General features: G+C 36.6%; 2 protein-coding genes across 2 annotated transcripts in view; one reads left to right on the forward strand and one right to left on the reverse strand.

Annotated features, from left to right (window-relative positions):
• Positions 1–376, reverse strand: part of LOC135616936 (uncharacterized) — a 9,849-nt gene extending 9,473 nt beyond the window's left edge. The window contains exons 1-2 of the mRNA XM_065116692.1: positions 207–376; positions 52–113 (exon numbers count right to left, since the gene is read on the reverse strand). Of these exons, the coding sequence (XP_064972764.1) occupies positions 52–113; positions 207–261 (117 nt within the window). The 5' untranslated portion in view covers positions 262–376. The remainder of the gene's footprint in view (positions 1–51; positions 114–206) is intronic.
• A 365-nt stretch (positions 377–741) lies between these two features.
• LOC135616935 (uncharacterized) lies at positions 742–26,291 on the forward strand. The gene is made up of 13 exons (XM_065116691.1): positions 742–2,472; positions 3,149–3,326; positions 4,314–4,426; positions 4,522–4,626; positions 10,442–10,511; positions 10,983–11,038; positions 15,310–15,360; positions 18,769–18,873; positions 18,966–19,010; positions 21,934–22,045; positions 23,875–24,080; positions 24,906–24,986; positions 25,645–26,291. The coding sequence occupies exons 1-13, from the start codon at positions 793–795 to the stop codon at positions 25,819–25,821; spliced, it is 2,979 nt and encodes a 992-aa protein (XP_064972763.1). The 5' UTR covers positions 742–792; the 3' UTR covers positions 25,822–26,291.
• The last annotated feature ends 416 nt before the right edge of the window (positions 26,292–26,707 follow it).

A 26,707-nucleotide genomic window follows, 5' to 3' on the forward strand; every position in this document is an offset into this window, starting at 1 on the left:
CTTTTTTCATGTAACCCACAACTAGAACGAGATCAAATAACAGAGTCGAACCTGAAGCTCCGACAGCATATCGGACAACTTGCCATTGCGCAGCAAGATCGAGCCAGTAAACCCTAGGATTCCAAAATAACAACTCGATCAAATCACTCAAGATAAGGAATCGGGACGAAGAAGAGGCACGCAAGATCGGAGTGGAAGAGGGAAACCTGCTCCGACCAAGAACAGTACTTTGGAAAGCCCCATCCCCACGTGCATCGCCATCGCTCTGCTCCAGGTAGCTCCTCCCTCTTCTTACTCGGAGAGAACCCTAATAAGGGCAGCAGCAGCGGCAAGGAAAGGGAGACGAGTCGAGATGCGAACAAATCGGATCCACACGAAGAAAAAGTCGAATCCTTCTCAGGTAAAGTGTCGAAGTCCCGTTATATTAAATGTAACGGTATATCGGCAAATGCCTTGTAACGGTGGAAACGGGCGTTTTTTGTGCAGGCAGAAATGGTGTAATTGTCGAAAGATTTACGATATATTAGTTATGTCGTAGTAAAAAAGCAGATATGTTACAATCATTATAACAGATGTTATTAAAGCGTTTCCCTGCAGAAACCGGCACAATTCGTCAGTTACAACTGACTGTTACAAGCCTGTTAACTATCTCCTCTTGGACCGACAATGGATCCCAATAGTTGGGCTCGGCCCAATTCGATCGAGGATTTGCCGATCGCTACTTAGGTGGGGTTTCCTCCAAACCCTAATATACCCCAATCCTTTTCATTTGATCCCAAGATCGAGCTCGCCATGGATGAATCATGGCGATTCCGGCCGGCGCAAGGTCACCTCTGCCCCGTTTGTTCGATTCCTCACTTCCCTTTCTGCCCGATTCCTCCGCCGCCGCTGACTCACGCCTTCGACCGCTACCATACCGCTGCCGACGAGTTCCATCGCTTCCCTCCCGGACTTGCCCCACCGTTCCCTCACGAACCTCCTCCCTGGGATCACCGGGAGCCGCTACCGATTCCGTACGCACCTGAACCCTGGGGCGTGAATCGACCCTTTGAGAGGAATCCCTTACGTCCTGTTACCCATCCGCCGCAGCGGTTTCTCCAAGATGAATTCTTGGGAGGAGAGACCTCCTATAAGAGGATGCGTGTTGAAGACTCGCTCATGGGTACTTTCCACACTCCGTCGTCGCACGATCGTTATGAGTTCGCTCCTGGGAGGACCTCGTCTGATAATGAGCGTAGGCTTAATTTGATTCGAGATCATGGGAAGCCGAACCCTGTGGAAGGGCCGCCACGATCTAGTGGCGAGTTTCTGCCAGATAGATTTGTGCGTGATGGTATGCTTCCACCAGATACGTTCGTCTTTAATGGTCCGCAGAATCAGTACAGGGACGTTGTGGTAGATCATGGCTTTGATGGCCCAAGGATTAGTTCTGTTGGCAGAAGTGGTCAAATCTTGCCTTTTGAATCGACTTTTGGATCCCAGAACCAGTTTTTGCGACCAACTCCATTGGAAGAACCTCGGAATTTTCCAGGAGCTTTGAGTTCTCAGGGTGATGATCAGTTTGTGTCACGTGAAAGATTGGATTTTGAAAGAGTTGGGCCGAATGATTCACGTTTGGGTGAGTATAGAAATGCGCATTATGAGAGAGAGGATTTTGGCAGGGGCCCAGAGGTTGGAAATGTTCACTCTGACATTTCTTTTCAGCGGTATGACAGCTGCAAGGATGGTGGTTCTATGTCTAGTTCAGAATATAATGCAGCCCATGTAAAAGACAAACAGTGCTTTTCTGTGATGGGTCATCGAGTTATATATCGTACACCAGATTATGTATCATGCAGCAAACTTGATGGGTATGACCAGCATGATTTCCAAGAGCTTCATCCATCTAAGAATTCCCCTTATCCATTGCCAAAGCAGCCACAATATTCAGAACAGGGAAGCCATCATCTTGCACAAGATACGGTTGGTAATGAACTGAAAGGCTCCTATCCAGCATTTGGAGACCCTACAGGAAACATATTTGATCTCACGAACCAATGGACTGAGGCTCCTGAATCTAAAGTTCCAGATGCCAATGATATTCACAGACTGTTAAAACCAGTAAATTACACATTGGTAGAACAGTCTAGTGCAAAGAATCATGTTGTACAAGGTGGTCTGCGACCCTTGCCTGGAATGAATAACAGTAATGGCATGATAGAGGAAATGCATCGTCAAATACATACTCCTGGACTATATCCTTCTGTATCACCACCACCTCTTTCAGCTGGACATCGTGAACCATTTCTAAATCACATCCCAGTGACATCTTCAGTGCCAAGTGTGCCACCACCAACATTGTTTCCTGTTCTAGCAAGTGCTTCAGGAACAACATCCCTTCCACCTAATCAAATATTCCCGGACCCTCATGCTTTACCACGAGGCAGCGGCTATGCTGAGCAACCTCCTCATCCTACTGAGATAGTTTCGGAGGTGCTTTTCAATTCATTCAAAGTTTCTTGTCTTCAATTTGTTTCTTCTTCAACTTCATCTTGTATATGTTTTGAACTCTTCAGCCTGGCAATTGCCATACTTCTACTGTTCTTGCTAACCTAAATAGTTCATTCAGTTTCATTACATTATGAATATAGTGTACTTGGCATAAGAAAGTTGGTGCAACCTTGTGGATATGTTTTGGAATAGAACCATACATGTGTTTTACAATTTCTATTCATTTATCTATTGGACTATTCTGCATGTTGAACTTGGTGTATCTGAACAGCTAGGCTGCAATTTTGCTTGGGTTTAAAATAACCATTTTTATTTATCCTGGCTCATATAACTAACTATAACCCTTCTTTTTTGTTTATTGCTAATGATGGGAACACTACTTATGTCATGATGTTGTTTTGTTAATTTAGGGCTGATCAACTGAGTATTGCTAGTCTTATATCATTATTTTCTTATGTTATGATGTTCTTTTGTTAATTTAGGGCTGTAGTTATGCCAGAGCTTGTTTATTTTTCATATAGCTGATGATATCTATTTGTCTGTAGTCTGTACATCTGTTTTTTTTTCCTTTTATAAACATTTGCTATGTAGCCCTGTGTGATATATGTTGTTGATTAACAATTTTAGATGTTTGAGTTCATGAACAATGATGATGCAGGATTTGCATCCCATCCAACAAGCACCATTAAAGCAGTATCCAGAAGCAGTACCAAATGTTTCAGCGAATCGGCCTTTTAACATTAAATCAACTATTGTTGATGTTTGTGACTTGCTTAAGCAACCACATCGTGCATCTCGTCCTGATCATATTGTTGTCATCCTTCGTGGACTTCCAGGTTTCTTTTCTTTCTTAAATTCTAACCTTGTTTTTTCATATATTAGAACACTTTCATGTTAGTACCTTTCATGATGGCTAAAAAGTTGCATCATCTTAGTAATAATGTTAAATGCTTTATAAAATTTTGTGAATGCTTGAAAATTTTGCATCGGTACCTGCCTTTCATGATTGATCATCGAATATCATGTCATTTGTCCTATGAGGAATTTGGGCTATTAGTCCAAACCTCCATTATGTTCCATCAATATATCCGATATAGAAGTATTGTATTAGCTTATGTACCCTAGAATTATGAATATAAATCTTGATCGGGTACCATTTTCTGTTGAATACCAATACCATATAGTGTACCATATGTCTGGTTCAGTACCAACCAAACTAGTATAAGTAGAGAGAGAGAGCGAGAGAGAGCGAGAGAGAGAGAGAGAGTGAGTGATATGTGTCGGGAGTGGAGTTGCAATGGCATCTGGGAGGAGCGAAAGATCTGGTGATGCAGATGAGAAGGAAAAAGAAGCAGAGGCAGAGTAAGAGAGAGAAAGAGGGAGGTGGTAGGTTGGCTTTAAATAAAAAATAGAAATGTATCTATTGATACTGAGAGTGTGGTAGGCTTACCGCCCGGTACAACTTAATACCAGTAATCTTACCATCCAGTGAGTTCAAAAAGGTTCGCTGAGCTAGCTGGAAGCACTGTTTCAAATCAGACTCGGTGAAAGTGCTTGATCCATGTATCAGTTGGTCATCAGACCGATAACTACTGGTCTCCCTTTTTTATAATTGCTTTCTGTAGCTCTCTTCCTTCAAAATTGTCACAAAAAAGATTGAGGCATTGGTGCATTATTAAAATAGGACTATATTTGGCAATTCATAAAGTTTGATCAAGATGTTTGGATATTGTTCTCTTGTTTATAATTTGATGTCTTTTTCTATTGAAATGTTCCTGCTGATTGCTATTCAGTTGCTTGGTCTCGTTGTTCTGTTGTCCCAGGTAGTGGAAAAAGCTATTTGGCAAAAACGTTGCGTGATCTTGAGATTGAAAATGGTGGAAATGCTCCAAGAATTCATGCAATGGATGACTATTTCATGATCGAAGTTGAAAAGGTTACTTCCAGTTGATCTTGGACCATTAATTATTTACTCTTAATAGCCATCATTAAATGTGAATTACTAATTGATGTTTTGTTATTTCTCATTAGAAAGTTGATGACAATGAAGGTTCTAAGTCCTCTAGTTCATCCAGAGTAAAGAAACAGACTACTAAGAAAGTGGTTGAATATTGTTATGAGCCTGAAATGGAGGAGGTGATGCAATTATTTTTTATATTTTTGTTTGCTCTAGTTCTATCACTATGAATCCTTGGCTATGATGACATATTCTATAAAGTAATATGGCTTAATTTCATCCCTTTCTTTTGAGTTGTTTGGCTTGCTAGTATTGTTGTATCTAGAACTTTATCTGTAATATTACAATAAAATGAGAATGTTAAAGTATCATAATAAAGGTAGGCCATCTTTATCTAACTTGATGAAAGATTATGGAGAGTAAAAGTAGTCCCTTTCAATTTTACCAACTTGATTCATCTGTCTCCATCATTGGTGTCTCATTTGGAGGTGTGTGTTAGTAGTTTAGACTTTAGAAACTGTTTATGTTGATATCTTTCTAGTGCACATTCTTTGAACTAAAGGAAGTCATGGAATTATGTTAAGTCTGAAATTTTAAAATAGTATCCTGTTATTATATTTATGCATGTATGTCAACTCATAATGTTTTTGATGACGTGTGATGTACATGTAGACAATTGTATGTAAGGTTTTTAATTTCGAATGATACCGCCCGTACCGGGAGGTATATACCGGGCGGTACATACCGATCCGCTAGCAGATCGATACACGGACCACCCGCTACTGGGCTGTACCATCGATTGGGGCTATTTCCGCCTCAGGCGGTGATAGAGGGAGAAGAAAGAAGAGGAGAACTTAGAGTCGGCGTCGCTCTCCCTCCTCATATGTGGCGACTTCTCTTCATCCGTGCGGGGAGAAGAATCCTTGGTGTTGTGGGGAGAAGAGATGCGATGTCGTGGGGAGAAGAAATGGTTTTTAATATATATATATATATATATATGAAGGCGACATCGCCTCGTGTGGAGAGAAGAGAGGTGACGTCATAGAAATCGTTTTTCTGCGACGTCGCAAAAAATAATTTTTTTTACTTATATATATATATATATATATATATATATATATATATATATATATATATATATATACCGAACGGTATATCGAAAATACCGCTCGGTATACCGTACCGTATCGAACGAATCTCGAAACTCCTTTATAGTACAAAATTTCAATCCTTGATTGTATGTATCTTAATATACACATCTTGATTCTACATAAAATGAATGTGTTATGGAATGTGTGCTGAATGATATAGTAATATGTTCATTTGAGTAAAGCTTTAGAGGATAAGGGACATTCATTATCATTATGGAAAATTTGGAAATTGCTTTCTATAACAAATGATGGATTGCTATGCCAGATATTGGATATCATTTAATTTGTTAATGGAATAATAGTTGTGCGTGCATATTCATACCAGTATCATACTAGTACAGATTAGTGATTTAAAAAACGCTAGGCGCAAAAAAGCGTCGAGGTCCAAAACCGCCCGAGGCGTTAGGCGTTCGCTCGAGCGAAGCGAGGCACTAAAATATAAAAATATATAATATAATTATAAATATAATTATTTAAATTAAAATATGATATTAAATTAAGAAAATCAATAAAATTTTACATCAAAGCTATTCATCATAATCAATATTATTGTCATTTTCACACAAATCATCTTTATTGAATTCGTCCTTTTCCTCTTGTCCTTCCTCGCTTGATGCTTTTGCACTCATTTTTTTCTTTGTCATTTGTCTTGTATATGTTTGTAATTCTCCAGCACTTGAAGCTCTTGCCACTCGGGCGATGCGAGGCAAGGCCCGAGCGCCTTGTTTCATGTCCAGGTGCCTTGCTTCAAAGAGGCGAGCACCCAGCCCAAGCGTCGGGCGCTTCGGGCGAGCACCTAGGTTAAACCAGGTGATCGAACCAGATTTTTAGGTCTTGTTGGTCTCCGATGCTTTAGTTGGTTCAATCGAACCAACTAAATCATCGATATTAGGCTCCCACTCGTGATTTCCCTGACTTCCCCAACCCTAACACTCAGTGATTTTACCGTCGAGATTTCTTCTTCATTGTCGCTACTCTCTGTTGCCGCTGCCATTGTCGCTGCTCGCCGCTACTGTCGGAACTCGCCGCTGCCACAATCGTTGCTCGCGGACTGGTCGCCGCTGCCACAATCGATGCTCGTCGTTGCTGTCGTTGTTGCTCTCGCTGTCGCCATCACTTGCCGCTCCCGCTCTAGCTACGACTGTCGCCTGCTACCGTTGTCGTTGCCTCAGCAGCCTCGGTTTTCTCACACTCATCTCACTATACTGTTAATAGTATATTAACTGTATACTGCTAACTGTATACTAATAATAGTATTTTTATTTATTAGATTAATAATATATTATTTTAATTTTAATACTATTAATTTTTATTTATTTAATAATATATTTTTTATTTAAAAATAAAAAATATTATTATGATTTATTTATTTATTGTGATTTTATACCCTATTTTTTTTAATTTAATAACATATTTTTATTTAAATAATTATATTTATTAATTATATTAATAGTTTCACTCACAATTCGAAGCATTACATGTCAAACTAAGTATTTTGATAGTAAATTACTATAAGTTCGGGGTGAAATTTTCAAAAAGTCCCTATCCACTATTCAGTTGTAAAATTTATGTTATTATTAGCAATAACATAATAACATACTATAGTTGAAATTAATTATATCAAATTATTAATACCTGGAGACGTAGTTGTCCTTGATCGACTGCAATTGGAATTCTAAAAAGACTTTCAGCATTTTTTTATAGAGATAATTCATGACTAATCTTATCTTGTACCTTAAGGCTTGGAATTAATCTTGCAACGCACTGATATAACCCATCCAAAACATCTGCATCAAACCCAACAGATTTAATCTTATAAAAGAATTCAGGGTTCAAATAATATCATACTGTATGTAAGGGACGATAAAGTTGATAATTGCATCTTTCATCAATGATTATAAATTTTTTTTAATATTTTTCTTCATTTTCATTAAAAGACTTTTTAATCGTCTCCTTTGCTCTATCCATAGCCTTATAAATATATCTCATTGCAGATTTATTTTTATTATCCACCAATTGAAGGACTTGAACAAGAGGGCCCTTTACTTTTAATATATAAACTGCATGATTCCAAAAGAATGACATTAAGATGATAACAGTAGCCTCTTGCCTTTTGCTTCTTTTGCCCATTTGCTTGTCCCTCATTTCTCAAAGGTAAACATGTTTATCAAATTATGTTTTTGACGATGCACGCTCTGTAATGTCAAGAATGAAATAGTAAATCGGGTGACATCATATCTCACTAATTCTTTGTTACGTGTGAATTCTCTCATCATATTCAAAGCCCCAATATGATTATAAAGAAATCAATACAATATGTCGTACATGGAGTCCAATATAAGTGTTGTCTTTTTGTTTCAAGCAATTTACCCGAGACAAAGGATAACAAAAATGATAAGACTTAAGAGTTTAACACATTTAATTGAAGATAAAATAATTAAAAATTTAAAAGATTAATATTACCAGCTACTACATAGTTGCTTCCATTGTTGGTTATGATTTGAATGATATTTTGTTTTCCAATTTCTTCTACGAACTTGTCAAGTAAATCATATATCTTGGTTTTAGATTTTATAAAAGATGAAGCATCTATTGACTTCACAAACATAGTCCCTAAAGAACAGTTAATCATAAAATTAATTATACTCCTACGTCTCCTGTCAGTCTAAGCCTCTGACATAATAGAGCAACCATGTGTTGCCTATGATTCTTTATGACCCTTTAGTAAGTTATTTGTATAATTCAACTCTTTTTGCAATAATGGAACTCACATCTCATAATAACTTGGAGGTTTTAATCCGCACCATATCTTTCAATAGCTTCAATCATTTCTTTAAAACTGCATAAACGAATTGTACTAAGGGGAAGACTAACCTGATTGAAGAAGCGAGCAATGTGTTGAATTGTTCTTCCTCTTATTTCTTTATTACAAGCATCACTTATGTTTGTCTGTCTAAATTTTGAGCCTCCTGTTTGACCTTATTGCTTTTGTGATCCTTGAAACATATATAGATCCATTGGTCCTTTTTTACCATTCTTAGTATTCATAATTTTTTTTTCCTTTTTTGTCGTATATTTTTTTCTCACTTGGGTTAATACTCATAGAATAATCTTCTTCTTCATCCCTGAGATGTTCAACATTACCTTATGGTAAATTTCTATAAGATTCATTCTTTTGCATCTTCTTTTCTTTCATATAACTCAACAACTCTTCTTTTATCTTAGGTGGACACTTTTTGTAAACTCCTGCATTCTTGAAATTTTAGATGTTGTTTTGCATGAAAAATATCACATATAGTAGTTTTATCATAGAACATGCAAGTCACTGCATTATGATCTTTCGGATCCTTTAGATAATTATACTTTCATGCATGATCTTTTTTTGATGTTATTGAAGAATCTATTGAGTTGCTCTGTACACTTGCCATTTATCTTGAAACATAACAATAATTTCAAATAAATAAAAATTAATAGTGTTAAAATCAAAATAATATATTATTAATCTAATAAATAAAAATACTATTACTAGTATACAGTTAGTACTATATTGTTAACAGTATATTATCGAAGTGAGAAGAGTGTAAAGGAAAACTGAGGGTGCTGACTGAGAGCAGTGGTAGCAGCAAGCAGCAGGAGCGGTGAGCGACGACAGTGACAGTGGTAGTGGGAGTGACGACAGTGGCAGCGACAACGGGAGCAACAAGCAAGGTTAGGGCTGATATCGATATTTTGGTTGGTTCGATTGAACCAACTAAAGCATCGGAGACCGAACCAGACCTAAAACTCTGGTTCAATCGCCTGGTTTAACTCGGGCACTCGCTCGAAGCGCCCGGTGCCTAGGCTCGGGCGAGCACCTAAGCGATGCCTCTTTGAAGCGCGCCGCCTGAAAATGAAGCGAGGTGCTCGGGCCTCGCCTCGCCTTGCCCGAGCGCCTAGGCGAGCACCCGAGCACCTATTGAAATCGTTGGCATAGATTATTTCGAAGTTTATATGGACCTTGACCCAAGTTGATCAATACGTGGTTCAGTTTTCTTTAGAAAATTGGAACTGAGAGGGCTTCTTATGCCTTGAAGGACATGAAAGCAACTCCAGATAGACAAGGCAATCACTGGCTTGATTCTGTAAGGGATAAAGAAAGAAATGTTCTTGAACAAAGAGTTTTGTGTGTACTAGTAACGGAAGAGTATTAGTCCCATCCTATTCAGTTAAAAGGTTGGATTAGATTAGGATTTGACTTGAGAGATAATTACCCAAGTTCTTTTCCTACCGTAACAGGATCTGACAGCCTTCACACCCAAAAGTCATTTTCTTATGGACACCACACGGCTAACCTTGGTGTGCACAGTAAGGGTCGATCATTATAAACTGCAGTACACATTTAAATTTTTTTCAGCAGAGTATTCATGTATATGATAGATTATTCTAAATAAATTTATATTTCTGATAAAACCGTGAGTCTTCATCACTAGTAGCCTTGTAAATGGTCATGCTTGTAAGTCTTCAATGTTCACGTCTTAAATTGTTTTTTTATTTATTTATGGATTAATTAATTTACATTGTGAAACAGTGAGGTTTCTCATTTATATCAACTTCTCGAGTAATGAGATTTTTAGACAGATATGCTGTTGACATTAACCCCAACTGGACTGTCAGTCTCATTCTTAAATATCATAACTTTGTTCTGAATTATTGTACATGTTTTAGTACTTTAATCTTTCATGTTAGATCATTTTCCTTTGCTTGAACTTATAAAGGACTTTGGACCATTTGACTCTTAACCGTATAATGTAGTTTTTTTTATCAGTTTAACCATTGGAAGCTAAAGTGTTTTTCTATTTGGTAGGCATATCGGTCGAGCATGTTGAAAGCATTTAAGAAGACTCTTGAAGAAGGAATATTCACATTTATAATTGGTATGCTGTGACATTTGGAATGCTGCTTTTTTTATTCTTGAAATCTGAAGGATTTATATTATTTTGAAGCTTTATTCTTTATCGCTTGCTTGTCAGCATTTAATTACCATATGTAATGCTTATTCGGTGCTTTGCTATCAATGTTCAAAGGTTTGGTTCCATGCATTTTTTTCCTATTTTAATTTCAACCATGGTGGTAGCTTTACCTATTTTTTGACACTTCACGTTATGCTGTTTGTTGCCCCTGAATATTGAAAAAACTGAGCAATCCTATGTGAGAATGGTTGACCTGATTGTCCCAATATATTAGGGCTACTGTTGGACACATCAAGATATATTTGTTTGGTACTAGATGAAATGGTGGTTGCAGTGCTTAAGCATTCTGCGCTGCCTTCAGTTTTCACTAATGACTAATGCAGCATTGTTCGGCAACTGACTCCATTTGTTGCTGGTATGTTTGCCTCGTTTTAGTGGATGACCGCAATCTGCGGGTAGCTGATTTTGCTCAATTTTGGGCAGTTGCTAAGGTATAATCTCTTTCTTTGCATTCTTTACGAGTATTTATCTTTGAGTTCTTTTTGTATTGTTTGAGAGTTTGTTGAGAACATGCTATGTAATTATAAGGTTAACCTTGAGTATCAGTAATGTCTGAGATATTCATCTGCAACAGTATCTAATTATATATATTATTATATACCAAAATATTGGGATTTCTTGAAATTTTTGGAATGGAGCATCCTTCATGCTATCTTTATCATTCTCTTTGCTCTAACTGGTACATGTGTATATATATGTCTGCATACACACTGAGAAGCTAGTCTGTTTTGTTCTCTCTTTTGTCACTATTGTTTTTCATTGTTTACCATTCTTCATTTTCTGCTGCCAGCATGCTAAAAACAGTATGCTGGTGGCACACCTAGAAATCCTTGTTCTATTCCAGGTACTTTACAGGTTAATGTTTCAGGTTAAGACAGGAAAAATAAACATGAATAAGAAAGGAAATGTATTCTTCTTGATCAGCTACTCATCTATTTTGTAGAAAATCCTATGTTCCTGATTAGCCATTTAGGCCTTGTTTCACAATAGGTTAATTTTGGTGTATTTGAAGTTACCATGGTAATTTTACTGTAGATGCAAATTTTTTCCAGCATACCATTCAGGAAAGTTCAGGTAACTAGGATTTTAAGAACACTGGAATATTTAACAAGTGCCAGGGTATAAAAAAAGGAACACTGGAATTTTTGTTTTCAGTATTCTCTTGGATAAAAACATTCTCTTCCTTCTTTTCTCTCACGCATCCTGTCTCACCACCAAATCTGGTGCCTGCAACTGGCTGACTGGCTCACTTCCTTCATCACTGTCTACCCAAAAGCTCTTTCATATATGACCACCTAAGGCATCATTTCCTGTATCAGTGCCCTTTTGCAGCTTGCCTCTCTATTGGTACCTGGTTCTGCCCCATAATAACATTGAGGAATTTGGCCAGGCTGCCTCACACTTTCAATCACAGTGTAGTGGTGCTATGGCAATGGCGCCTTAGTCAGTCCCCTTATGGACTCTCAGGCCCATGACTTTGAGCAGCATCTGTGGTTGGCCACCTCCTTCCAGGATTCAGAGCGGGGAGAACTGAGGATCCATGGAATTCCTTGTCTGCTTAAACATTAAAAGCTGAATAGAATTAAAGTAAAATCCAGTTTGTTTTTTATCCTTCAAATATTCAAAATTTTATTCTGGAGTATGTAGTATCTCTTAGGTTGCTAAAGCCCATAGGCTTCATGCAAATCTAGAATCAAAGGGTCCAGTATGAAAAATTTTTTGCTTCATATTTAACTTGCAGATATGAGAACTTCCACTAAATTGCTCCTCTGTTTTGCTGACCTTGTCATTTAGCATATTTTTATGTGCTGAACTGTATTGCTGTTTATTCTAGTGGAGGTTGGAAGCCAGTTAGAAGGCTGTTATTGTAGTTCACTAGGTTAAAGCATGTAACATACTTGGCTGTTAGGGACTGATGTTGTTGTGACAATAGTTGGTAATAAGCTGAATCTGGGCTCTTGAAGTGAATATGTAAGGCTACTTTTACTGGAGTCAGTAAACTGCTACTGAACATATCATGTTCTGCTTGCAGCAGTTCTTTCGCTTTTGGTTTCCCCATTTCTGTTATTTCAGTCTGCTTTTATCTTTAGATTTCCATCAATTTCTGAACCATTATTCAAACAACCAGGTTGTCATATCTTTAAATGGACTGCAAGTGTGAAATTATTAGAAATTGTCATTTACAAAAATGAGGCTAAGCTTATTGGTTTTAGACCCTAATGGTTCTCCAATTTGAAAAATGGGTAGAAAAAGAGAAAAACCTACAATGACACTATCCACGGGTAAATGTGACATAAAATTCTATACCATTTTGATCATAAATTTTTGTTGTAATGGTAAGACATTTTTTATTATTTCAATTTGCATATTTGTGCTTGACGCAATTTATTTGATTGCACATGTTGTAAATGCCTGTTATATTTCCTTTAGAAAAACAGTAAATTCTGATGAATGTCAATTATGTGGATAAGTTTTGAATGTATTGTTCATCTTCATTTGTCATAGTCATGTTTGTGTTGCAATCTTTGTTTACATGTTATCCATCTTAGTGAATCGATTTTTTGTTGGGGTTGTCGTTCAAAATTGGTGCATGATGTGGGTATGAGTTTGATATGCATGGAGTGTAGGAAGGGTAATCTTACTTGGTTCTCTATTTTGGGTCATGAGGTGTTTGGGCTGCTATTTTTATTACCATTAAAAAATGAAAAAAATATTTAAAGAGTATGTTCACAAAGAATTTGTCTTTTCTTATAATTTATCTTTTTTTTTCATTCCATTTTCTTTTCTACATTTTTTTTTCTTTCTATACTTCTCTTATTCTCTTCTCTTTCTATTTAATTTTTTTCAATTAATTTTCTATTTAAACCTAATTTGTGGTTTTATGAAAGAAAGAACCCAAATCCTGTAAGTCGCAGAATTTTATAATTGGTTACAGGATTCAATTCACAGACTCATGCAAGTTCTACCTCTCTTGCTCTCTATCCATCTATTGTCTCTATCTTTATCTCTCTCTTGGCCTACAATCAGTTGAAAATGATCTCCGATGGTGACAGTGAGCAATGGATATTGCATGGGTGAGGGGCTGTTTGCAGCAATCAAGCGTGCTCCTCTTCCTCCCCGTGTCTTGCTCCCCCTCTTTCTCCTTTTTCTTCTTCTGTTGAGATTGAGAATGAGATTTTTATTTCTTTTGCATGTTTCAGTTGGATCCCTTTGTGAACCAGATCACATACAACCATGATCCTGGATGCAAAAGACTCGTACTCTGGATCAAACAACTTAGAATGTTGTACCCAGGGGGTACAGCAAATTTATTAACCATACTACTGACTTCTGCCAAAAGATATCTCTTATGTGGTTTACCTGAAAGTTAAGTGGAGACAAATAATTGTGATATCTTTTGGCTTGCCTTCTGATCAGGGTTTCTTTCTAATAGAAGTTTTTCTTTTATAATGACCTGTTTCTATGTCTAAATTGTTGTGATCACTTCATCAGTATAAGCCATTAGTTTGATTTTGTCTGATATACCCTGTCATTCGAAGGTTAGACTCAGCTAACATAACTAGATATTAAAGCTATTGGTCCTGTTCAATTATGGAATCCATGCTGGGAAGCTTTAGTCAGCTTGATCTTTGTGCTGGCCCTATTTAACTGTTAAGTCGTTCAGTATTGAGCTTTTTGTTTATAAATAATTGAATGGTGTGGAGAGAACAGTGTCTTGTCACATGCAATTATTTTGTTCTCTGTTTTGCTTTCAAAGCATCTAATTCTTGGATAAATTGGTATCCTATTTTTTAACTTAAAGACTATTGAATTTATTACAAGAAAAGAGGATAATGCTGTTGAGAATCTTGCAAACAAGGAGTGATTTCTGGAGGGTAAATAAGGTAAAGCGTACAAATAGTACATATCATGTATCTTTGAGAATGTTTTGATGATAGGTCGGGTTCCAACTTCGAAAACTTTTGATACTTTTTAAGACTGTAAATGGTTAGTCCTTTCCTAGGAGGTTGCTACTATTATAGGTATTTGTAATGTTCAAGTCAAACAAAATGCTGATTATATCTTTGTTAGGGCCAAACTTGCCTGTTAAATCCACTTTTGACTTAGCCATTATATACTTATTAAATTCACTATCTTTTATTATTGAAATCATAATTTCTTTATCAAACCTAGTGTGTTCTCTGTAAGAGAAATTTAAATTTAATTTGAAGATCGTCCTTGTTAAGGTTTCTCTCTACTGGTATTAAAGGGACATAATGTGTTTTTGAACTGTATTTGTACATCTATCTTGCAATATCTTTAATAGTTCAGTTTATGTTTTTTTTTTCTTTTGGATAATTACTAACAAGGGTTTTTCTTTAAGTTGGAAACTGATGAATGCCACATCTATTACAAGTGGCTGAATTTCTTTGCTTCTGCTGCTTCTATATGCTTTAATACATTTTTTGCATATTCTTCCTTTTTGTTGTTTCATTGTGAACTGTGTCAAGTGCCGAATAGCAGTGAACTGACTGTAATTTTTTATAGTGTAATGAAGAAATATTGGTTGACTTAGATGAAGGCTATTTATGGAAACAATAAGTGTTCACTGAAGTTCTTTTGACGTAAATTATTGACTATTTGAATTTAGAATTGTGTATTAATAAGTGAAGATTGCCTTGTTATGATCATGCTTCTCATGATTGTCATATTTCTTGAGCAGAGATCGGGCTATGAGGTATACTTGCTGGAAGCTCCATATAAAGATCCAACGGTGAGATTTTGATAGTCCTTGCAAATTGAAGCTTGACTCATGCTTAAAAGACTTTACTGTCGTCTATTTCAAACAATTTTGAACAGGTTAACTATTGGGTTTTTTGGGATATTTGCATGTGTTCTTAGGTTTCTTGGCTAACAAATTTACTACTTTAGTACTAGATAACTTTTCTGGACATTGAAATTTGCAAGGTATGCAATTTCGTATCGTACCGGGGTTTCGACGTTCGCTCGATACGGTACCAAACTGTATACCGAGCTGTATACTGTTCGGTACACCGCTCGGTGTGTTTGTGTGTATAAATATATAATTCGACGACGTCGCCTCTCTCTTCTCCAAGGTGCAGCGACGTTGTCTCGTTTATATATATATAAATTAATAAATATATATATATATATATATATATATTTGTTTATAAAAGGCGACGTCGCCTTTTCCTTCTCCTACGCTGGGCGACGTCGTTGAAAAATATTATATATATATATATATATATATATATATATATATATATATATATATATATATATATATATATATATTGTTCCATACTGTCATGGATAAAGTTCTAAACAGGATTTTGATGTAATACTTATGTATGTCTGTGTCTTTTGGTTTGTTCATGCTTTGCACAATATGTAGAGGGACGGTCGAAGGCTTAAAAGCCTCATTTTAGTTGGGTTTGATGGCCTTCTTAAGCTTGTAAATAAAGGTTGTGTCATGTGGACACTTGTGAGAGATATTCGGTCTATAGTAGGGTCATGGGCATGACGGCGCAAAGGTACCGCAGAGGCAGGACTTCCGTGAAAGTCATTGATCCCTTGCTCTCATGGAGGTAGAGCGCTTGATCGTGAAAGGGGCCGAGGAGGTGGAGCATACAGAGGCAAACTCCAAGTACCGAGACAAGGCTGAAGGGCAGAGGCTAAGAAACTTCGTAAGACCGGTGTCAACGAGCTTCTCATCAAGATAGCCGAAAGTGAAGGACTTCGGGTTATGCAAGAGTGCACGACCAAGGAACGAAGCAGGCAGTACGTGGTGTTGTACCTTTGCTACTCAGTGGAGTAGGCGGCCGGGTTGATGGAGAAGACGGTACAATCCCAGAGGCGACCAAAACTATTAGAGACTTACTCCAAGTTGGGGTGAAAACTTCTTGCATTCCAGAAGTTCGATAACGTTGAGAAGATGAATCACAGTAGCTAACTCAATGTAAAGAGTGCAAACACTTCGAGTACTTCAGAAGTGTGAGCAAAGAGCAGGTGAAGGCCAATAACCAGCTCGATGCATGGAGTACAACCCTTGAGGAGGCGGGTAAACTCAAGTAACCATTGCCTTCTCAACTCTTAAAAGAATGGGCAAAACCGAGTACCCTAATCTCTTATCTATCCAGCAGAGGAACGCTGCATAGGTTCAAAGACCATTCGAAGATAATGAAAGACAATAGTTGTCAAATCCTCACCAATGGTGATCAATGCTACTGAGAGTAGATTATCCGCTTCGTTTCCCAACAGAATGTCAATCGATAGTGGAAGTGATGCTAATCTACTTGGAAGTGACAACTAAATGAAAGAAGAGTTGATGGACATTTTGTTGAGGAAGGATCCAAAACTTCGAAAGTTTGCGAGGCGATGCTCGTTAAAGCTCCAACAAGCATCCACTCAGTTCAAGCAGCATGAGACATTTGAGAGACTGACGCATAGTAAGGATGGTCTTTTCCTTCATCTGGAGGATCTGCAGGAATCAACAAGGGTCAACACAACTCAGCCAACCCCACATTAGAGTCAAAGTCATTGGCGAGTTGAAACAACATAGCAGATCAAAAGTTTGACTACTCAACAACAGCAGCTGGGAGCTAAGAGGCGCATTGCAGCTGGAGCAAAAGATTGAAGACTCAGCAAAGGCGATGAGTTGCAGTGTACGCTTCGACGAGGACGTCGAAGGAATAAGTGGGGGAGAATGTCACGGACAAAGTTCTAAACAGGATGTTTGATGTAATACTTATGTATGTTCGTGTCTTTTGTTTTGTTCATGCTTTGCACAATATGTAGAGGGATGGTCGAAGGCTTAAAAGCCTCATTTTAGTTGGGTTTGGTGGCATTCTTAGGCTTGTAAATAAAGGTTGTGTCATGTGGACACTTGTGAAAGATATTCAGTCTATAGTGGACTATTTTGACCCTTTGTTATGCAACCGTTCAGAGCTTGTAAAGTTTGTTTGTAATTTGCATTGTCTATGAAGTGTTTTTGGAAATGTTTGCTTGTGGATCCCGAGTGAGGCGTTTTCTCTAATTCGTTTTCTCTTTTGTATGTCCTAAGGGACCATGGGAGGCTTCGGGGAGGTTGCGGACGGACACGCAAGGGTGCCACACGAGTTAGGGAAAACTAGCTAAGTCCGTGACAATCTGGTAACTGGCGGTCCATGTACCGGTAAACTGACGGACCGGTATGTACCGCCTGTACCGGACGGTATTATTCGAAATTGCATACCTTGGAAATTTGTATATGAAGAATATCTGTTTTCAAGTTTATGGCTATATGCTGAAGAAAACAAATTGTTCAGATGTCATTTGATCAAGATTTCAATTTAGAATGAAATCTTGTTCAGATAGGTTAACAAGATTTTTAGACCCAAGGCTTCACTCATGGATGCAAAGATCCAGTTTTTATTTATTGTTTATTTGGATAACAAATGCATTCCAAGCCTGGATTTAGGTTGGAAGTGTATGCAAATGCACATATCTGGCTACTGCATTGTTCTTAATTCTTTCTTTAGATACTAAACATCTCGTGATAAGATAGCTTTTTCTATGTTTTCATCATCTGACCTTGTTCATAGATGGAAAATTCCAGTTGCCATTTATTATCATATGGCTAAGGAACATGTCACAAGTGGCATGGATTTAGGTTGGAATTGTATGCCGATGCAGACATCTGGCTAAGAGAGGAATAATATGGAAATTTCTTTCCATCTTCTTTCCCACAGTAATAAACTTGTCATGAAGTTTACCTTTTCCTTCTCTATTTGTTTCTTTTAAGTCTGTCATTGATCTATGTGACCATGAAAGAGTCAGAGAGCAACATGCCGTCATGCATAGTGGCTAGAAGTTACTGTACATGGACTTTCCTTCCATTTGTGCCATTTAGTTACCGACATCTCTGTAGAGCCCTGCATTTATACTAATTTCACTAAACCAGCCATAGATGTATGGCCACAAAACGATGGGACATCAGAAATAGCTGGTCTTTATAATGAAACATGTAGCTTCTGAATGTTGAAATTGCTCTACTGCATTTGATTGTCTCATTCTCAAATCAAAGAAATTGGTAACTGTGACAATTATTGTTTGAATGAATTATCCAAAATTAACATTTCATATATTTTTAATTTGTTTTGATTTTTATTTGGAATTATAGGGTTGTGCTGCTAGGAATGTGCATGGTTTTACCCAAGAAGACATACAAAAGATGGCAGAAAAATGGGAAGAAGCTCCACTTTTATACCTGCGACTTGATATCCAGGTCTTGTTCATAACTTCATATTATGTTAGATAACAAGCAAAATATTTTTCATTACCTAGCTCACTATTTGATGCAATTTTATTGACTTGCAGTCATTGTTCCGTGGGGATGATCTGAATGAGCATTCTATTCAAGAGGTGATGTGGTGTAACATTTCCATCATGATATGAGAAACGTGGACGTTTATTTTAAGTCAATTTTTTTTAGCATGCTTGGAGATTAGTTAGTAGTGAACTTGGCTGATACTTTTGTTCCTGATTCATGTATATTTGTTTGACCCGTTTATGTTTTTAGTTATTTAACTTGTGGTTGTACTATATCTTTTTGATTCTATCAACTAATGTCATGAATCTCATGATATGGAGTGTTGGTGCAACACCAGAATTGAAGTTAAAATCAGCTGACAACAAATATGGTGGGTATGGCCAGAATGGCTGATCATATTGATGAGATTGGAAATGGTTGAGAAAATAGGTTAAAATTTTAAAATCATTAAAATTTAGAGATATTAGAAAAAATACATTGAAAGGTATAAAATATACTAAAATGTATTTTATTAAAATTTGAAAATCTGTTATGTATATGAATACATATATAGTTATGGTCTCATTCAACATATCTATAATATACATAATTATATTATTATATATGTCACCCACAGACTTTACCTTTTGCCCTCATAATAATTGGGTAGCATTAATAGTGAAAGTGACAATGGGAAGACATGGTCGTTAGGGGACTCCACAGGCACTGACAATGAGCTACTAGTGATAATCAAATCCGCTGACTTTTGAATGGTAATTGAAATGTGACATATTAACAAGTAAGATCAATTGATCATAGTGGATATCTATTCCAATTGATCATAGTGGATATCTATTCCAATTGATCATAGTGGATATCTATCTCAAGATCAGGGTTTCTTGACTTGGATTGGCCGGTCTTGATCTGAATTGGACATTTTTAGTTGATTTGCAGTAATACCATTCAATGATGAGAACACTGTTGTCCATCTTTGATTCTCTCGTCTCCTCCTTTACTTCTCCCCTCTTATTTTCTACTTCTGTGGGTTATCAATTAGGTTGTATCGACCAAACTCAACCATTTTTCATTAGTTTGATTGTATTTAAACTAATGTTAACATATATCAAGCTTATTTTATCAGAATCGGACAAAACCTGAAACTAAAAATATGTTTGGTTAACTCTTCAAATTGTTAACTAAACACAATTATACCAAGTTAAAGAGGATATGATTTTCAACTGATTATCATTACCAGATGAAACTTGTTCATTTTTTTTAGTTTGTTTTTACCCAGTATTTTTAATCTTCTATATTAGAAACAAATGTTTGATGAAATGATGACACCAAGGCTCCTTTGTATTAAAAACAAGATGTTGAGGAAAATCCATATTGCTTATTGTTCATTGATAGAACTAATAAACTAGATGCACTTTCTTATGTTAATCAGTTATATAGAGATGGACATGGAATTTGTTTTCTACTTCTTTAAGTATGTCCAGAGCAAAGGATAGTTGTGTACATGTAATGATCGACGAATAGGAATATAGATCTGCTGATCCTCGTGTGACTCCAAGCAACCACTGTATATTGCAACTGGGTAAAGCAACACTGGTGCTAATATCAATTGTTGTTAAGAAGGAAATGAAATGGGTTCTTACATGTGTAGAGTTTTGCACTACTTGATGGTAATTGAAAACTCTTATGTAAATCCAAATACCCAATGCTATGGCTTTCTCCTCCATTGCCCGTCCATGGTCGAACTCGTTTTGGCCTACTGACACAATATGTCGGAACGTACTGTGATACAAGAACAGGAGGGAAGGGGGAAGAGGAGGAAGAAAGGAAAAGAAGAGAAAGGGAGCAGACAATGGAGGAGGGTAGGAGGCAGCAAGGGAGGAGGGGAGGCTGACATTAAAGAGGAAGGTTGCTGCGAAGGAGAGGATGGGAGGGGGCAGGGGTGGTGCCAGTGTCGGAAAGGTTGAGAAGAAGGCGAAATAGAGTAACAATTGGTAGGGCCTGATGGGGGCAGAAACGAGATATAGACTAGATGTTAGGGTTTTACAAAATTTTTTGTTAGAATTAAAAAAAAAGAAATTGAGCAAGCTTACAGCCTGGTCCAAGTCGATTGCCAAGCCCTAATGGATGGTAAGCCTGGTACAAATCTTGTATCAAGTGGTACAAGCCTCATCCCAAACTTAAATTGCCGAGTTTACACATCTGTGACAATGATTTACTGAAGGGGAGCTACATGTTTTTTTTTTTTCACTATTGAACTCCATTTAGGACAATATAACTGGTCAAACTAAGAGCTTTGTCCTCTTGATAAACCAGTTTTCCACTATTGTTACTTTGGAATTTTTTAAGACTGAACAAGAAGAGGGGATTTTTTTTTCCTATCCTTACGATATTATGAGTTATAATTTTTGCACTTCCATATCTAATGTTCCGCCTCTTATGACTTTCTTTTCCATCACATTCCACCTCTTTATCTCATATTTGCAGTAGCATGTACAGGCCATGAAAGTCTGTCTTTAGTAGCATTATTTTCTGGTTATTTACTTCCTATCTTCTGTTTTGCCATCTTTAATGTGTGATGATTTCTGAAATGGGAAATCCACAATAGTTAAGATTTTATTGTATTATTAATTCATTAACTGCCAGGAAAGAAATTCAGTTATGGATATTCTGAATCGCATGAGAGCAACCCAGATTTGTTCTGCTATTACACATGCTTTCAGAGCTGATATGAGATTTTTATTTTTTGGTTCTTCCTATTGCATGCTAACATTTATTTCTCTCATTCTAGAGAAGTCAAGATAGTTTCATTTTCATCTAAGAAGCTTTGTATTCATCTTATTTTTGCCTATTTGTGATACAACTACATAGATTGGTGATGATAATATATGTGTGTGTGTGTGTGAAATATAAAATCTTGGAAGGTGATGTTGATATTTAACATCTCTTACATATTCTAAACTTTACAGTTTATGGAATCCTTGTCCTGTCAGTGTCAATAAAAAATACCTCCTTTTTCAGGTTGACATGGACATCAATGATTCGGACTGTGATGATGATGGTACCAAGTTGCAGGATGAGGAAAGCCTTAAGCCTTCTGAACCAAAATCAGTGGATTATGTACCTGATAAAGGTACTCTCTGCGTCATCCTTTCTAATTTTTGAGCATCTTTTGTTGCTTCTAGATACTTTATAAGGATGAGAACGTGACCGACAAAGGTATAATAAGCCCTAAAAGATGTGTATAACAAGCAGTAACTGGTGTAGGACAATAGTTCCATCTTGCAAAAGTTTTTTATTGCCATGGGGATGTGCTTTAAGTATTATCATTTTTTTTTCCTTGGTGCTAAGAGCCAATCCTCTTGATGAGAGCCTCAATGTCATTCTGGAGTCTATTATCAAGGTGCTCTTGTTTCATTTTCTTAAGTGAGTAGGGGAAGGGAGTCTTAAACCTAAATGTCAAGCCTAATCCACTCCTACAGATCGGACCTTGATCCTTGCTCGATTGGTTCACTGACTCAATCATCTTATAATGGACCAACTTTTAATTTTCTGCATGAAACTAGTGGTTGAACGCTGGTTCTTCCTCTGTTTGGTATTGAAGAAACAACCTTCCTTGGTGCTTATGATGGATGATCTTATTAGGGATATTCAGGATAAACTTTCATGATCTATGTTGTTTGCTGATGTCATCATTTTGATTGATGAGAAATGATTTGAGATACTGATTAAACCTAGAGCTATGAGACAGCATGTAGTAGTTGGGAATTTTGAACAAGTTATGCTAAGACAAATTTATGATGTGCATTTTATGTAACATCTAGGGAGGATTAAATGTAGTTGTAATAGATGGACCAGAAATCTCAGAAGTCCACCAACATGAAGGGAAGTTTGAAGAAGATATTGCTAAAAGAATTAAAATCAGATGGTGAAAGTGGCTAGAGGCATTTATAGTGTTGTCTGACGGTTGTATGTTGCTCAGATTAAAAATAAAATTATAAGATAAATTTGTTGGATTGTATGGAGACAGCATATGATGTTACCAAAATGATTGTGTGGGATTATGGGAATAGGTAACCTTATATTATTTTGCATTCATGAACTATTAAGGTAATATGATTGAGGATAGAATTAGAACTTTTGAAGGTAGCATGAACTTTGAACACCTCAGAATTATGACCAACAAATGTGCTTATTACGAGGCGAATCAATTCAAATTAGTAGAGTAGAAGAGGTGGAGGAAAACTAATAACATTATATAGAATTTGCAAACAAGAGATCTGATTTCAGTTTAACTAGTGGTGTTGCCCCCAATGAATCTAATGTCAGGATCCAGTCCATTTGACCAACCTCAAATAGTTGGCAAGTTATTTTGTTGTTATCGTATACTAAGGGCATGATTGGTTAGTCAATATCGTGCGGTTGGATGTTGAAATTTTAAAGTGCTGGACTTCTAGTTGTTCCTGCTGACATACACTTCCATTCTCTGGCAGGTTGTAATGTTGAAAACTGGCAGCTTCATAGCTAATTGTTTAATTACTTAAAAGACAAACCAGTTTGGCTGGGTATTTCTTGATCAAAACACTACATTTCAAGTCTTGGCAAAATGCTATCTTGAGACATTTTTCGTGATATCAGGAAACTCCCCAGTTTGTCTTTTTTCCTTGTGATCTATTTTAATGAGAAGTTTGTAATATGAATATTTTCTTATTCCCTTAATAATCTTTATTATAGTTAGGATGCGGATTTTTCTACTTTTTTCTCAAATGTGACAATTTTGAGTGGTTTGTCATTAGGCAACTAATCTGATGAAGCCATTTGCCTTCTTATAACTTCTCCAGTTATGGCCATTGTTTTATTTATCTAATTTTTGTACATGCATAGATTTGATATGCATTTATTCTTCATGCAAGAACTAGTATAAATGATGATTTATGTGTCCTTTTTCCTTCATTTTCCTAGATTTATCAAAAGTTGGAGAAAAATGGGACTCTGAAGAAGAGGAGGAAGGACAGACGAGAATCAAAGAATTAGGGAGCAGTAAATGGTCAAAGGATTTGGAAGAAGATATTGAAAACTCAGAAAATGTCAGAGGAAATATAAATGCTCTTTCTGGCCTAATTCAAGCTTATAGCAAGAGTGGAAAATCTGTTCACTGGGGTGATCAGGTAAATAATGTCATTTGTTGATTTTGCAACACAAAAGACCAACGAACTTTCTAATTTTGCTAATTGCTTTATATATACTAGTTTGATGATGTCTATTGTGAAAGGATTTACTTCTTAACCAATCATTTTGTATATGATCCGTTCATATTATGCTTGTAATACAAGAACAAACAATAAGCCATTGAGCTTTGTCAAGGACAGTATCACTAGTCAGATTAAGATATCTCGGTTATCATAGAGCTTTTCTTAGATGTTCCTCTGTAAGCCAAATTAACACACCTCACCTAACCAGTGGTCTTTTGCTTCTTTTGGGCATATTATGCTTGTATGTGCATTATGCAAATTAATGATCAACTAATGATGCTAAGTTCTTTATGCACATGATTAGAATGGTTGTGTTGTCAACATTAGGAACAAATATAATTTGTTGAGACAATACTAATTTTGCACTATTTTCAATTACATTAAGGGTGTGTGGTTGCATCATGTGAGTTTTATTTTTTTATGCAAGAAATGTCTATATCATAGGTTTGCTATCATGAACACGAGTGTTTTCTCATGCTTTAAAAACACTGTTGGGTCAGTAAACAGAGAGGCTACATTCCTGAGATGAATATTGTTGATCTGCTGAAGAGAAACGACTACTGTAGAGTTAGCTATGTTAGCTTCACTATGTTATCTTTCATATTCTGTTTATCATCAAGTTAGTTTACTTATCTTCTAACAACTTAACTTCTTGTATGGTTTTGTTCATGTGTTTGTTTGGAAACTGTCCAAATCACAATGAAGTTGTTGTGGTATACTTAATATTATTTTATTTTTCAGGCTGACAAGAGTGGATTTTCAATTGGTGCTATGAAGAAACAAATTTCCTTGATCATTGGTCCAGGATCAGGTTACAATTTGGTGAGTGATGTGTATTGGCTTACTATCCTCTTTTGGTTTGCTTCACTGAATGGTTCTTTAAAGCATATGATACATGGCATCCGCTATGCTCATCACTCCTGTATGTCTTACAAGAAATAAGTATTGTCATTTCTTTGATGGGGTTTAAATTTTCTGTTTTCTTTTTGGCAACTCTATGTTGCCAATGGCAGAGTGAACAGAGAAAATTGCTATGACAACTACACCCTTGTGGTTGTTTTTTAGTATTCGCTGAACAATGGTTTCATCTGATGCAACAGAATCCGTCAGCTGAAAAAAGGAAAATGTAAAAAGCATTCAAATGGTGTTCTTTTGGTTAACTCTGTTCTTCGGCCTGCATGAATTTTGTTTCTGAATGTTCATTTAGAAACATATTGCAGGCTGACAATTTTTCTTGGCACTAGGAAAGCTGTTTTTGTTAAATAATTAGGTTCTGTAACTTTTACCCAATGGAAGTTTGATTTACTAAAAACATTTATGAAAAAGATGAATATTCTGTTTCTCATTTCATTATTTACCTATTTTTTGGTCAAGACTTCCAAGTAAAGCCTCATGCAGCATTTGATGCAACCAATCATTGGAGTTAAAACCTTCACCTTTAGTGACTTGAGTGATTGAAAAGTAAATTTATTTCTTGCAGGCCTCGAATCCGATGGTTGAAGACCAGGATTCTGTGGGAGCAACTGAGAGCAGTAGTATGAGTGAATCAAAAAGACGATTTAGTGAAAAACTACGTGCTGAGCATGAGTCTTTCAGAACTATTTTCAACAAAAGACGGCAGCGCATCGGAGGGTTCTTCAATATGGAAGATGACTAGGACAGTCATGGCATTTTGCTATATCTGAGTTCTGGTGTTCCTTATCCTCTAACCACATCATGCATACATCAAGTTGGGCTGTTGCTCAGATGGTCTCTGGAGATGAGGTCATTGCTTAAAGCCTCCCAAGAAACATCAAGGGGCCGGTTTGATGCCCCTGACAATTCGCCAACTCCATTGCTCATTTAAGCAGGGGGAAGCAAGTTATCTCACTCATGGGAAAACCTATTACAAAATTTCCGATACCTTTGATGTCAACGATGTTTATTGGGGATGACGAACAACATATTCAGTATTCATGCTCGTTCTGCTTTGCAGATTTGTTCAGCAGATTGTCGCTGCAATAACTCTATCGGCTGCTGTATAATGATTTGTAAGCATCCAGAACATCAGACAAAATGCCACAGATGTGGATTCATATTGTTAGTTTCCTTTCTGATGAAATTTCATTTTAAGAGCTTTTGCAAAAATTGTTCTTCTGGCAGCAAGTTTTGTGGTGTAACAGTATTCAACATATATATATATATATATATATATATATATATATATATATATATATAATCTGGATGGTGTACTTATTTTTTTTTAAGAGAAATTTTCACTACATTTGTTTTAGAATTCGTGCACCAGATGCTTCTTACTCTTGGTTTAGCTTTTGGTTGAAGAGTTCTTGAGGTAACTTGAGCAAGTGGAATGCTCATATCACAAGTTCTTTTAGATAATGGAAATAGGTCTTTTTTGGACCAGTGAAGCAATGGCAGCTAACCATGTTTGAATTGGCTTAACTTGTCATCCTGAAATTGAGTTGATGAATGGGTCAAGGCAGGTTGGAGAGCTTTTCTAACATTGTTGGAAAACCAACTACTATTTGCTTTATATTATTGTT

This window comes from Musa acuminata, chromosome BXJ2-7, assembly GCF_036884655.1.
Source record: "Musa acuminata AAA Group cultivar baxijiao chromosome BXJ2-7, Cavendish_Baxijiao_AAA, whole genome shotgun sequence".
NCBI lineage: Eukaryota > Viridiplantae > Streptophyta > Magnoliopsida > Zingiberales > Musaceae > Musa > Musa acuminata.

Bases quoted from the DNA above. Each gene is read 5' to 3' on its own strand.
- LOC135616935 (XM_065116691.1), top strand. From the start codon at position 793: ATGGATGAATCATGGCGATTCCGGCCGGCGCAAGGTCACCTCTGCCCC. The intron at 10,512-10,982 runs GTATGCTGTGAC...GCCTCGTTTTAG, and splicing joins AATATTCACATTTATAATTG to TGGATGACCGCAATCTGCGG. The intron at 11,039-15,309 runs GTATAATCTCTT...TTTCTTGAGCAG, and splicing joins AATTTTGGGCAGTTGCTAAG to AGATCGGGCTATGAGGTATA.